Raw genomic sequence first — 13,052 nt, forward strand, 5'->3', positions numbered from 1 at the left:
TTTTTTATTTTATTTTATTTTATTTTATTTTATTTTTTTACTTTACTTTATTTTACTTTATTTTTTTACTTTACTTTATTTTACTTTATTTTATTCTATTCTATTTTACTTTACTTTACTTTATTATACCTCATTTTATTATTATTAATTTGAATTTACTTTAGTATACTTCATTTTCTTTTACCTTACTACTGTATACTTCATTTTATTTTTATTATTTTATTTAATTATACTTCATTTATTTTGCTTTATTATACATCATTTTATTTACTTCATTTTATTTGACCTTATACTTCATTTTATTTTACTTTATTATGCTTTATTTCATTTTCTTGTACTTCATTTTATTTAACCTTATACTTTTTTGTTTTACTTTATTATTATTTTTTTTTTTATTTTTTTTTGGAGATCAGTGAGTAACAGTAGCTAAAAGTAGGCCTAAATACAGTATATAATTTTTTCAGAATTTCTGAATGATAATAAATATTTCAGTATTGATATTTTTTTATATTTCTTATGTTACATAATGCAATTTATTTTATTATTTATCATACACTTGTCTCTCATCTGCTGTCATAAGGACTGAAACATCTTGATGTTATATAAATTATTACATAAGATTTTAAAGCTATTCATAACGTGCACAGTGTGGAATGCTGTTTTATTAGGTTCTAATTATTACAACACATGTAAATTACAATCAACCACCTATGCAGCCCTTCAAAAATAGATCTTCTTAAATGATCCTGCTTGTGGGGCTTGTTCAATAATTTACCCCTTGTCTAAGAAGAACATGTTGAATTTGATTTGTCTTCAGGGAGATTCTACTGTGAGCTGCACTCAGTGGCTGAGGAAGAGGAGGGTGATGAAGGTCACAGAGGCTCACAGGTATGAATCACATCAGAGCTAATGAGACGCTTGATTGCCTCCTATTTACTGTCGGATCTCTTGTGTGAGGATACTGGGAAGGATATTGCTCTGAGAGTGTGGGGAGCATAATAACTTTCATTATTAAGCCATAGTTCTATAGTTCATATGCACAAAAATATATATGAAATTGATTTATTTGGACTTGACACCATAGTAATAGTTTTTTTCTCAGGTCCAATTTTTAATCATTTTTCTAGTGTTTTATGTGTCAGATGAAAATCAGTGTTATTCATGATCATAGTGCAAACTTAAAGAGTTAGGTTAAGCTCTTATTTGTGCAAGTTTTGTTAAATATGTTATGATGGTATGATAGACAGATGGTCTTTTCTTCACTAAGATATATTCAGCTATTTCTTATGAAACAACATGATATGACGAGAACTAATGTGGGTCTGCTGCTGCGTCAGGGAAAACATTTCCTTTCCTCTCCTGCTCTTGTGCAGAATGGTGTTTAACGCTGAGATTGTGCTATGTGTGTGTGTGTGTGTGTGTGTGTGTGTGTGTGTGTGTGCTGAAGAAGGCGTCTGTGTAAAGTAATGCTTGTGGGATTGGATTCCTAGTGGTTGGTCATAAGACTCCTCAGAGCTGATGCAGTTTTCTGTGAGCTACTGATGTTTTTTGCAGTCACTTTCTGTTGCAACCTATTCAACTGTATGATTTAAAGACAAGCAGTTTTAGTACTACTCATTTTAAACCAACATAATGCTAATGCACAACTGAATATGAGAATGATTAGCCAATGCTTTGCAAGTCTGCTTTCCCATTGTACGTACTTAATTAAAGCCTATCATGGATAAATAAATATGACACTAAAACCACCAGTAGGTGGCAGCAAGTCCCTGTCTTAATGGGTGATTCATTGAATCAGTCATTCGAACAATTCATTCAAAATGCCTAATTCGTTTAAAATCAAAGCAAGTGAAGGTCTTTATGAATGGGTCATTGAATCATTGACTCAAATGATTTGTTCAAAAACCGATTCATTCAGGAGCGAAACAGCGCAGTGTTGCTCTGAGAGATGTTCTGTTCCGACTATTTTTGTTGGTGAAACAGACAACAGACAATATTGTGTGTAAAAAGTGACTCAGTAAATATTAACTTCTTGTTTGTTTCACTCTTGTGTAGAATCGGTACTCTTGCTTATGTGATATTGACTATTGCAAATCTTTTATAAAACCATAGTGTTATTTTTTGCTTTCGTAACTTGAATTATAGGTACATTTTTAACTATTCTAATAGGCTTCATCACACAGTGAATGCTTTTGGACTCTCAAGATGTGTTTTTGTTTGTTTTTTGCATACACACACTTGATAATGTCAGTTCGCACATCGTTAAAACAACAATTACGATATTATTGTAGACGATAAATATTGCACACCCCTAGTGCACTCACATTTACTGCTATTCTGAAAAATGTCACTGTTAAGATTGAGACATTTCAACAGGAGTTCATGCAACCAGGAGTTTTGCTTGAGGGCAAAATATTTTCCCGCACGAATTTTGAATCGATTAAAGATGGTCATGCATATTGAACAACAGAAAGCTGGTTGATTTGAAATGTTTTTGTGAGCAATGCTTTACACATCACTATACTATTGCCAATAATGGTTGACTGATATATTACCACAGCCGAAAAAATCACTTAATTTTACAGTCAGTTAGTAATCTAGTTAAAGTCTCACAGTTAGTTGTAAGCTGTACTGTATATGTGACCCTGGACCACAAAACCAGTCATAAGGGTCAATTTTTTTAAATTGAGATTTATACATCTTCTGAAAGCTGAATAAATAAGCTTTCCATTAATGTATGGTTTGTTAGGATAGGTTTGTTAGATATTTGGCCGAGATACGACTATTTGAAAATCTGGAATCTGAGGGTGAATCAAGATTTTAAAAAATCTAAATACTGAGAAAATCTCCTTTAAAGTTGTCCAAATGAAGTTCTTAGCAATGCATATTACTAATCAAAAATTAAGTTTTGATATATTTACAGTAGGAAATTTACAAAATATTTTCATGGAACATTATCTTTACTTAATATCCTAATGATTTTTGGCATAAAATAAAAATCGATCATTTTGACCCATACAATGTATTTTTGGCTATTGCTACAAATATACCCCAGCGACTTAAGACTGCTTTTGTTGTCCAGGGTCACATATGTCATTAGAGTTATTAGTTTAGAATCAAACTGATCGCATTGTTTTTGATTAATCAAAGACTCTTGAAAAAATTTATTACAAATGTTTACACAAAAATATTAAGCAGCACAACTGCTTTCAACATTGATAACAAGAGATGTTTCTTGAGCAGCAAATCAGTATATTAGAATGATTTCTGAAGGATAATGTGACACTGAAGACGGGAGTAATGATGCTGAAAATTCAGCTTTGCATCACAAATATAAATAAATTTTTTTAATATATTCACACAGAGACCAATTATTTTTAACTGCAATAATATTTCACTGTTTTTATTGTATTTTTGATCAAATAAATGCAGTCTTGATGAGCATAAGAGACTTTCAAAATATTTAAAAATCATACCGACCGCAAACTTTTGAACAGTAGTACATATGGATTGTATTTTGACACATTTCTGTCTAAAACCGTTTCGCAGTGTAACAGTTCACGCACTTGCACAAAATATGTCTGTTCCAAAATATCATGATAATGTTATGTTTTTCAATTTTCTAGAATCAAATCGAAAATAGCCTTAATGAGGAGGATGATAAGGAGAAAAATGGTGAAACAGTGGAAATTTCATCCCCACCTCCACACGTCTCTGTAAGACGGAAGGGCTCATACAAGATCTCCGTTGACCCTGACTTTGAAGAATCGACTGAGTGTCTCACTCCCACAGAGCAAGAAGACCAACCGCCATCAGAGCTCAATCCAGAGAGCACAGGCATCGAGAACCAACAAAATAACAGTAGTCCGTCCGTTCCAGTGCCAGCCCCTCGACCGTCCAGAGCTCCGCTCCCAAAACCTCGCACTGTCCATAACGTGGTGCCTCAAGCCTCAAATACCCCCGAGGAACCAGAGCAGAACCAAGAGGAAACTCCGGAATCCAAATCCAAACCGTCGCTGCGTAAACTTCAGCTGAGCCAAGAGGAGAAGGCCGACCGGCTCAGCCAGGATTCAGACTCTGAGACGCCCGCCTCGTCTTCTGCCGCCTCCACCTCCTCTTCCTCCAAGCAGCAGGAAGGAGGTGAGGAGGAGGGCTACTGGAGCGGAGGCACCGCGACCGGGATGAGCTTGCGGGACCAGCGCAACCGGCGCTGCATGAGAAGGAAGAGTGAACCGCCACCTTCTGCACACTCGCAACACGGAAAGATGCGCTCCAAGTTTTCCCCATGGAATCTGTCTTCACCTCGACTGCAGCAGCGCTTCAGTGTCCTCAGAGTCGCACCTTCAGGTTAGGAGTCAACATTTTTGGTAGTCAACTTTATTTAGATAGTGCTTTATACAATACACTTTCTATTAAAGTGCCCCTATTATGGGTAATGAAAGGTGCCCAACAACAGGTTGCATGCAAGGTCAAAAAACACTTTAATTGTCTTATGCATTTATTTTTACCTTACTTGCTCAACAACTCCCAAACGATTCATTCAATGATTCATTTTTCCAAACCCGTCCTTTGCGTGACGCTAATCTGCGGTGATTGGTCGGACTGGTCTCATTTTCATTTAATCATGCCTGTAATTCCTGATAAAGCAGAGTTTGTGAGCCCAGTGCTGCTTTGTTTACAGCGTTACCGGGGAGACCGCTATTTTTACCGCTCCAAAAGCAGCACCTAGTGGCAAAGAATGAATTGGCATTTTCATTCAGACCAACGCGAAAAGACCAACAAGTGGGCGGGCAATATGCTAATGTTTCATGTTGACGTCAACACGAAACGGCTTGGGATTTGTTTTAAAAAACAACTTGTTTCAATGATTCAGAGTCGACTCTTTCTTTTGAGAGACAATAACTTTATACATGGTGCACTTTCAGATTTAAAACTTTGCAGGATGTTTTCATTCAATAAGAGCTGTGTTACACACTGCATGAAAAGTAATTTTCAAAAATGTAATTTACAATTCTGTTAACAGACTTCTGTTAAAATGGCAAACTTCTTCAAATATGAGACAAATTCAAATTCTGCTGTAAAGCAGCTCTAAAAAAAAAAAAAAAACAATAGTGTCAATAAAAAAAAAAAAAAGAATTGTGTGAAGCAGCTCTAAAAAAAAAAAAAAGACAATAGTGTCAATAAAATAAAATAAAAGCATTGTGTGTAAGGCTGCACAATTTTGCCAAAAATCTTGTGATTATCTATCAACATGACTAATAAAATGTAATAAATTATTATTATTATTATTATTATTATTATTATTATTATTATCATTATTGTTGCAATTGTTGATAAGTATTATTATTAATAATATGTCTAAATATTAAAGAAAATGACTACTATTGGTATTTTACTGTAAAATAAAAATAGTATTTAATAAAATAATATAATAAATAATAATAATAGTTACAGCACAACTGTACTATACAATGCTAATATTTATTGCTGTCTTAATTTCTTCATTTTCAAACCATCAAGCTTTAATTTAGGTTGAAAACTGCTGAAAACAGCAGCTAGTAGACTGATCAAAAGAGTAGTTCTTTGATGAGAAAATGAAAGAAAAAATGAAAAATCTGTCATCATTTATTCATCCTCAACTAAATCCTGTTCCAAACTAGTATGAGTTTCTTTCTTCTGTTGAACACAAAAGAAGATTGTGAAGAATAGCTGGTACCCATTGACTTTCATTGTATTTTTAAGTCAATGGCTACCAGCAACTGTTTGGCTACCAACATTGTTTACATTTAGTCATTTAGCATGTTTAGAATGCCTTAAAATGAAGAAAGAAACTCGTACAGGTTTGGAAACAACTTGTGGCTGAGTAAATGATGACGAAATTTTTATTTTTTGGGTCAATTATGAAACTAATTCAATTCAGCTATAAAGCAGCTCCACAGAAGACAATACTGTTTAGGTTTTGTTCTCATTCAGTGTCAGTGAAGCCAAATCGAAAATATTACTGAGTATTATGTGTACAAATATCTTTTAGTACTGAACGTCTCTAGGTTAAGATGAATTTTTAGCAGCTGATTTTGCTGTGATTTTCATTAGGACAAGCCCAACCAGACCATTATGTATCAGAAGACGATAATGAAGAAGGTGTTGACGATGATGAAGAGGAGAATGAAGAGGATCTTCAAGGAGAAGACCATTATTTGGATTGCAAGGTGAGATTATGTTCAAATGAGTAGTTTAACACTTGGTCCGTAGCTTATTTTGGCTGAGGACCGGCCCTAGATTTGGTCAGAAGGCCACATTTCTATGCATGACATTTTCTACAAACATAATTCTACAAACAAGAAGAATATGCAGTTATTTTGGTGATACTTGAGCATGACTGCCCAGAATAGAACTTGATGATGATGATGCCATTTCATGAACAAAGGCTGCATGATTTGGGGAAAATATTTGATCAAAATTTGGATTGGGATTTAAAATGTAAAACCTTCCACCTTTGCTATGCTTGTTTGTAAGGCTGCACAATTTGGCCAAACATTTTGTGATTATGTGACGTGTGATCAATATGACATTATTATTATTAAATGCAGATATTAAGCAAAATAAGAAGCATTAATATTGTAACATTTCACTGTAAAATAAAAACTACTACTAATAAAAAAAAATCATATTTATGTCTTTCTTAATTTTCAAACTATCAAGCTTTTATTTTGGGGGGAAAAAACACTAGATCATGTGATCATGTTTTCTGGTAGACTGATTAAAAGCTGCTCTCTAGGAAGTTGTTGACTCGGGATTGTGTTTTCTGTGTTCAGGGGGCTGATTTTGAGATTTCAGAGAAACACGACCCAAAGAGGATGAAAACTCTGGAGCGGAAAGCAAGGATGAGTGAAATCCAGCGCTTCCACAAAGCTCAGGTGAGCAAGATCACACTCCTCAAAGACCACAGAAGAAGTCTGAACCGTGTAGATTGTTTCCCATAACTAATAAACATATGCAGGTTAAATAAAAGGTAACACTTTAAAGTAAGGTCCCATTAGTAAACGTTAACTAATGCATTACATACCATTAACATTAAAGTACAACTGTTCCTTGCTTATGTTGTTTCAGGTCCATTAAATAATTTTAATTGATACAACTTTTGATTTTAAGAATTATTAACAAATGTTGACCTTAACTAAGATTAAGAAATGCCTTCGAAGTATTTTTCATTGTTAGTTCATGTTAACTATTGTAGTTAACAAATGGAACCTTATTGTGAAGTTTTACCAATAAAACATTAGCATCGAGTTCTATCAAGTATCTGATTTTCATGCTGTCCTGGTTCCGCCACTTCCACAGACGATTCAGAGACGGCTGGATGAGATAGAAGTGACCTTTAAAGAGCTGGAGGAGAAAGGAGTGGAGCTGGAGAGAGCTTTGAGAGGAGAGGCTGGTATGACATCTCATCCATCTACAGAAAACCACATTCACTGCTAATGATTTCACTTCATCATGTTCTACAGCAGTCAGACTGGGCGCTGGATTCTCACTGAAACACTTCGAACTTGTTAACCCTCATAGCACTGGTAGTCACTGAGACGTCTATTGAATATAAATTTAAAGAAATTCATATGCCAGCAAAAAATGTAACAAATGAATTTGGATTGAATTACAATAAGTCCATCAGTCTATTAATATAAACTCATGACAACTTAATGTGTAATAATAATTATTATTATTATTATAATGATACATTTTATTATTTCGATCTAGCTATTGCTGCACATGATCTAACAAATTAAATCAAATAAATGTATAAATTTTATTAATTTCTATAATAAATTATATAATATTAAATATGTCTGATTCGTTTAAATTATTTAATATTAATAATACATTCGAAACAAATATTTTTTTTATTTCTAAATAATAATTAATTTCAGTCATTTTTATTATTGAAATGCAGAGTTTCGTATCATGATATGATTATTATATTTTCTTTATGTAGTCAGTTAAGTATTGAATTTGAAATGAATTACCATCTGTCAATTAAATGAAGTCATAAGTAGAGATCGACCGATTTACCGATATTTTTCCTGATATTTAAGCATTTTACAATAATCGGATATCGGTTTTGTAATATCGGATTCACCGATAAACGCCGTCATCTTGTGGATGTTTTGAGAATTGCGCGCAGGATCACCATTGCAGCGCGTCTGAGGGGAAACAAGACAACAACAACGGCGTGCACGGGTACTTGATTTACTGTAGTTAGTAAACTTTATTTAACATAACAGCCATTAATGCACAAATTAGATGTATTACATAAATGCCTGATATGCAGTTTATGCAGCTTGGCTCGAAGAAATAGAGACGAACTCACGGAGTCATGTAAGATAATCCGTCAAGTCCTGTCCCAATAGAGACGTAACTTTGCGTGAATTAAATAATATGCAGCCATGAATGGGCGCATGTTGGAAATAAAAGTGCTGAATTTAATTCGCTCTCTGTTGTCTATGCTGCTCATCGTCTCATGAAGTCGGAGTCACGTAGGCTAAGATAATCCGTCAAGTCCTCTCCCAATAAAGACGTAACTTTGCATTAATTAAATAATACAGCCATGAATGAGCTTTCATATTGCTGTTCAGGAAATGCTCCAGCACGGCCACCGCATGTAACTTTTACATTTACATTTACATTTAGTCATTTAGCAGACGCTTTTATCCAAAGCTTTTAACAAGATACACTTGTTTAAAACACCCTAAATTGTATTAACATTTACTATATAACCATTAGATACAACTCTATGGAAATTAATGATTTATTATCTCCATGAGCGATCGCAGTTTGAGTATAGTTCTGTGTAAATGCATATATAGACTGCGCTGTCAGCAGGCATTTCATAATCTAGAATGACAAAACCATTATTAGTAATTCTGATATAACATGCCAGTTGAGAAATGCAATAAAATACGATGTTTTGTTTGTTATATTTCAATATTCCAGAGAATATTATTCAGTGAATTATCATTATCCAGTGAATTATTCTTCACTCTTTAGCCTATTAAACATCTTATAAACCTACTAAAACTGTAGTTTAAAATGAAGTTGATATGACTCCTTTCCTTTATTTATTTTCTCCATTTGAAAACATTAGACCATCTACATTTATTTTGCTTATTGTTAATATTAGTGTTGCTGCTGATGCATTAAATAAAAAGTTTTTTTATTGTTGTAATGTGAAGATTAAATTTAACATGAAAGACTGCTAATTTTCAACACTTTTTTTAAGATGACTGAAAGGAGGAAAAACCAAAGTGAAGCATGGACTTACTTCACTCAGTCATTTATTTACTTTATAACAGTAAATAAATATCGGTTCTGCATATCGGTTATCAGGCACATAAACATGCAAATAATTGGTATCGGTCATAAAATATCAATATCGGTCGATCACTAGTCATAAGTTTCATGTATAATTAATAATTATATTATTGTTATTATTATTTTTATTATTGTTGTTGTTGTCATCTAGCTGTTAGTGTTCCAATACAATGAGCAAAAAAGCCAAAACGTTTTTATTGTGTTAAATTGTATTGTATTAATTAATAAAAATGTTATATTTATTGTGTGTGTGTGTATATATATATATATATATATGTGTGTGTATATATATATTTTTTTTTTTCCATATATCATTTATTTTCATTCCAACATGGAACAAACATAAGGCTTTCAGTGAACATGAATGTTCTTTTTTCAAAAAATGTTTATTAGATATTTGTACAAGAATAAGTAACTTAATTAACGCTTACATTTATTTATTCGTTGCATATGAATTTCTTCAGATGAAATCAATTAAAAGCTTTTTTGTGCCCTGTATGCATGGAAACTCCTTCAGTACTGTTGTGTAAGCATCCCAGAATGCACTATAGGTTGGTTGAGTGAAGCCAAAGGGTGTCAAAGTGTGGCGACGACCGAGAGTAAAGAGATCTTGTTTTAACGCTGTGTGTTTTAGGTTCAGACCCTGAAACGATTGATCACTGGATTGATCTGGTCCAGGAGAAGAACAATCTGCTCTCAGAGGAGTCGGATCTCATGGTTGCGTAAGTCTGAACACTGAGCATTAACAGAATTAACATTAAGGAGCTCAATAGCAGTTATTGCTCCAAGTGCATCATCTATTTTTGCATGTGTTGAAGAAAAACCTCAAGCCTCGTCGTCTTGTTGCCCCTGGCAACCTCTCTCTTCTGCATGTCTTTGACGAGCACTGATGCTTAAGATGAATGCTTCGAGTGGCCTCATTTATTTAACCCACCGCTTTGCATGTATTTAGCATATATTGTGCACAGTTGGATCCTCTATGCAGAAACTAAATGACAGGCTGTGCTAACAGCAGCAGAATATTTTTGTGTGATTCTGGTTTTGTGTTTCAAAGGTCTCGACAGCTGGAGCTGGAAGACAAACAGAGCATGTTAGAGATGGAGCTACGGAGATACATGGAAATGGATGGTGGGAAATAAAAAAAAGATTCTGTTTTACCGAGAAATTAGTTTGCTAATATTTCAGTTTGTAAATAGTACTATATAGTGTTGATTTGTCATTATATAATTATTAAATTAAAATGCAAATTAAAAATGAAGTTCTATTCATATTAATATTTTTTGTTGTTATTATTATTGCTAATAATAATAATAACACAAAGTAAAAAAGCTAATAAATAAAATTACTAAAATTCTTGTTAAATATTACTCATTGATTTTAACAATTTAATTTTAATATTAAATCAGAATTAAGTTATTATTAATATCGAAGTACAGTGTTCTCTTTATATAATAGTCATTTGGCAATTAATATGAGGTCATGAAAGCGTCATGTATAATTAATAATAGTAATAAGAATAGAAATCGTTGTTATTATTATTATTATTGTTGTTGTTGTTGTTGTTTAGTTCCTCCAACACGATGAGCAAAAAACTCCAAAACAAATAATTTGATTGTATTCATTTATATATTTGAATTATAATATATTAAATATTTGTAATAATTTAAATAGTTATTTAATAATAATAATATAAAATAATAAATTAGTATTGTTGTTGTTGTTTAGCTGTTGCACATGCTCCAACACAATGAGCAAAAAGACAGAAATAAATGTTTTTATTGTTTAAAATGATATCATATTAAATATTTAAAGTATATTACATATTCTTATTTTTATCATTTAAGTAATTTAATAAAATAGTTTGAAGTATTTAAACAAGTTAATACTAAGATTATATTATGCTGTTATTAATTTTGTTATTGATATTTAAATAAAGTATTAATTTGGTGTGTTTTTTTTTTTATTATGTGAACATATGCACACATGCATTAACATGTTTCGATGTTCTTGTGCATGTAGACTCTGAGAAAACCCCTGAGCAGCGAGAACATGAGAATCAGGTCCTGCAGGAGATGCTGGACGTGGTGGACATGAGGGATTCACTGGTGGCCTTCCTGGAGGAGAAGAGGTTGAAGGAAGTCAACGATGAACTGCTGGGGAACTCAGTACTGGAGGCCAAGAGACATTCAACCGCAGCATCCCAGGTGCTCTGGGACTGAGACGCCACAAACACACGCTTTTTTGAATGCCACAACACCTTAACAGAGTAGTTCCCCATAAAGCTCATCATTTACTCATCCTCGTGCCTTTACAAACCTTCCATGACTCGCTATCTTTTGTGGAAAACAAAAGGAAAAAGTTGCATGATGTTCTCTTTTCCAAAAGGTCAGCAAGGAGGACAAAAAGCAGCATTAAATCATCATGAACGTAATTACATGTCCTTGAAGCCACGTGATTGATGTGAAGTTTTATTAGGCTTTCATATAAAAGTAGTTTTTCTGTCTCAAATCGCAGCTTCATTTAGTTTGAGTAATGCCAAAAAATCAACGCTTCTCATGTGCCTCATAACCAGTTTTGCAGTGCTTAAAATTTTCAGTGAACCATGACTTGGTCTCATTTTTGAGCCTCAACAGCTCACTATTTACTTTTATAGCATAGATCGAAAATAGAAAGAAAGTCAAAATGCACTCAATGAAAGAAAGAATGTCATACAGGTTTGCATTGACAAAAGGGTGAATAAATAGTCATTTCTGGGTGAACTGTCTCTTTAAAGACTCACTTATATCACACAATATAAACAAACCCAATGACTTGCAGGAACAAATGCATACATTGCACATCTTTGTGCAGAGACACTGCTCTTGAAAACCAAAGAGTTCAACGCATCTGCGCACACAGATTTATGACACTGAAGATTTGGAAACTAGTGCCGGCCGCTACGGTCTCGCTCCAACATAAACGTGCTTTTAAATGGATACAGAAACTCTGGAGACTCTAGAAAATGTTGTGGAGCTGCACATCCGTCCCAGCCTTCACTGCCCAGACACAGCCTTTGACTCGCTTCAAACTCTCACGCTCAAACACACGGACTTCACTGGGGCAGATGTTTGTGCACACGTGTGCGATTGTATTGCATCTCGCACTTTTAGAAGAGTCTATCAAGGTCATGTATGTTCTAGCTATCAAAATGATTAAAGCTTATTTCTGACACACAATTAAAAAAATGTAAAAGCTTATTGTGAGTTTAACTCAGAATTCAGATTTTTGCAAGTGCAAGATAAACATTCAGAATTACCAGATATAGAGTCCGAATTGCAAGATGTAGTTGGGGAAAAAACAAACCAAAAAAAAAATAAAAAAATTGTAATGCAAACTCAGAATTCTGAGTGAGAAAAAAAGGTCAGGCTTGGAAAGGTAAATGCGACTTTATCTCACAATTCTGAACGTTTTCTTGTGAAATGTAAACTCACAATTAAACTTGTGAAATGTAGTCAGAATTCTAAGAAAAAGTCGGAATTAATTGGTGGAAACCAAAAGAAAAAGTAATTGCTACTTTTTATCTCAGAATTCTAACTCGGAATTAAATTTAAACACAGAATTAAATTTGTCAAATGTAAACTCAGAATTGCAAGTTTATAATTTGCAGTTGCAAGATAAAGAGTCAGAATTGTGAGATAAAAAGTTGC

General features: G+C 33.5%; 1 protein-coding gene across 1 annotated transcript in view; it reads left to right on the top strand.

Moving 5' to 3' along the window:
- LOC107754885 (protein-methionine sulfoxide oxidase mical1-like) overlaps positions 1-12,837 on the top strand; it is a 40,763-nt gene extending 27,926 nt beyond the window's left edge. The window contains exons 14-21 of the mRNA XM_016571495.1: positions 818-888; positions 3,627-4,347; positions 6,094-6,209; positions 6,816-6,917; positions 7,342-7,435; positions 10,001-10,088; positions 10,421-10,494; positions 11,386-12,837. Coding sequence (XP_016426981.1) covers positions 818-888; positions 3,627-4,347; positions 6,094-6,209; positions 6,816-6,917; positions 7,342-7,435; positions 10,001-10,088; positions 10,421-10,494; positions 11,386-11,585 — 1,466 coding nt within the window. The 3' untranslated portion in view covers positions 11,586-12,837. The remainder of the gene's footprint in view (positions 1-817; positions 889-3,626; positions 4,348-6,093; positions 6,210-6,815; positions 6,918-7,341; positions 7,436-10,000; positions 10,089-10,420; positions 10,495-11,385) is intronic.
- The last annotated feature ends 215 nt before the right edge of the window (positions 12,838-13,052 follow it).

The sequence above is a fragment of the Sinocyclocheilus rhinocerous genome, unplaced genomic scaffold (assembly GCF_001515625.1).
Source record: "Sinocyclocheilus rhinocerous isolate Xijiao unplaced genomic scaffold, SAMN03320098_v1.1 scaffold2788, whole genome shotgun sequence".
NCBI classification, from domain to species: Eukaryota; Metazoa; Chordata; class Actinopteri; order Cypriniformes; family Cyprinidae; genus Sinocyclocheilus; species Sinocyclocheilus rhinocerous.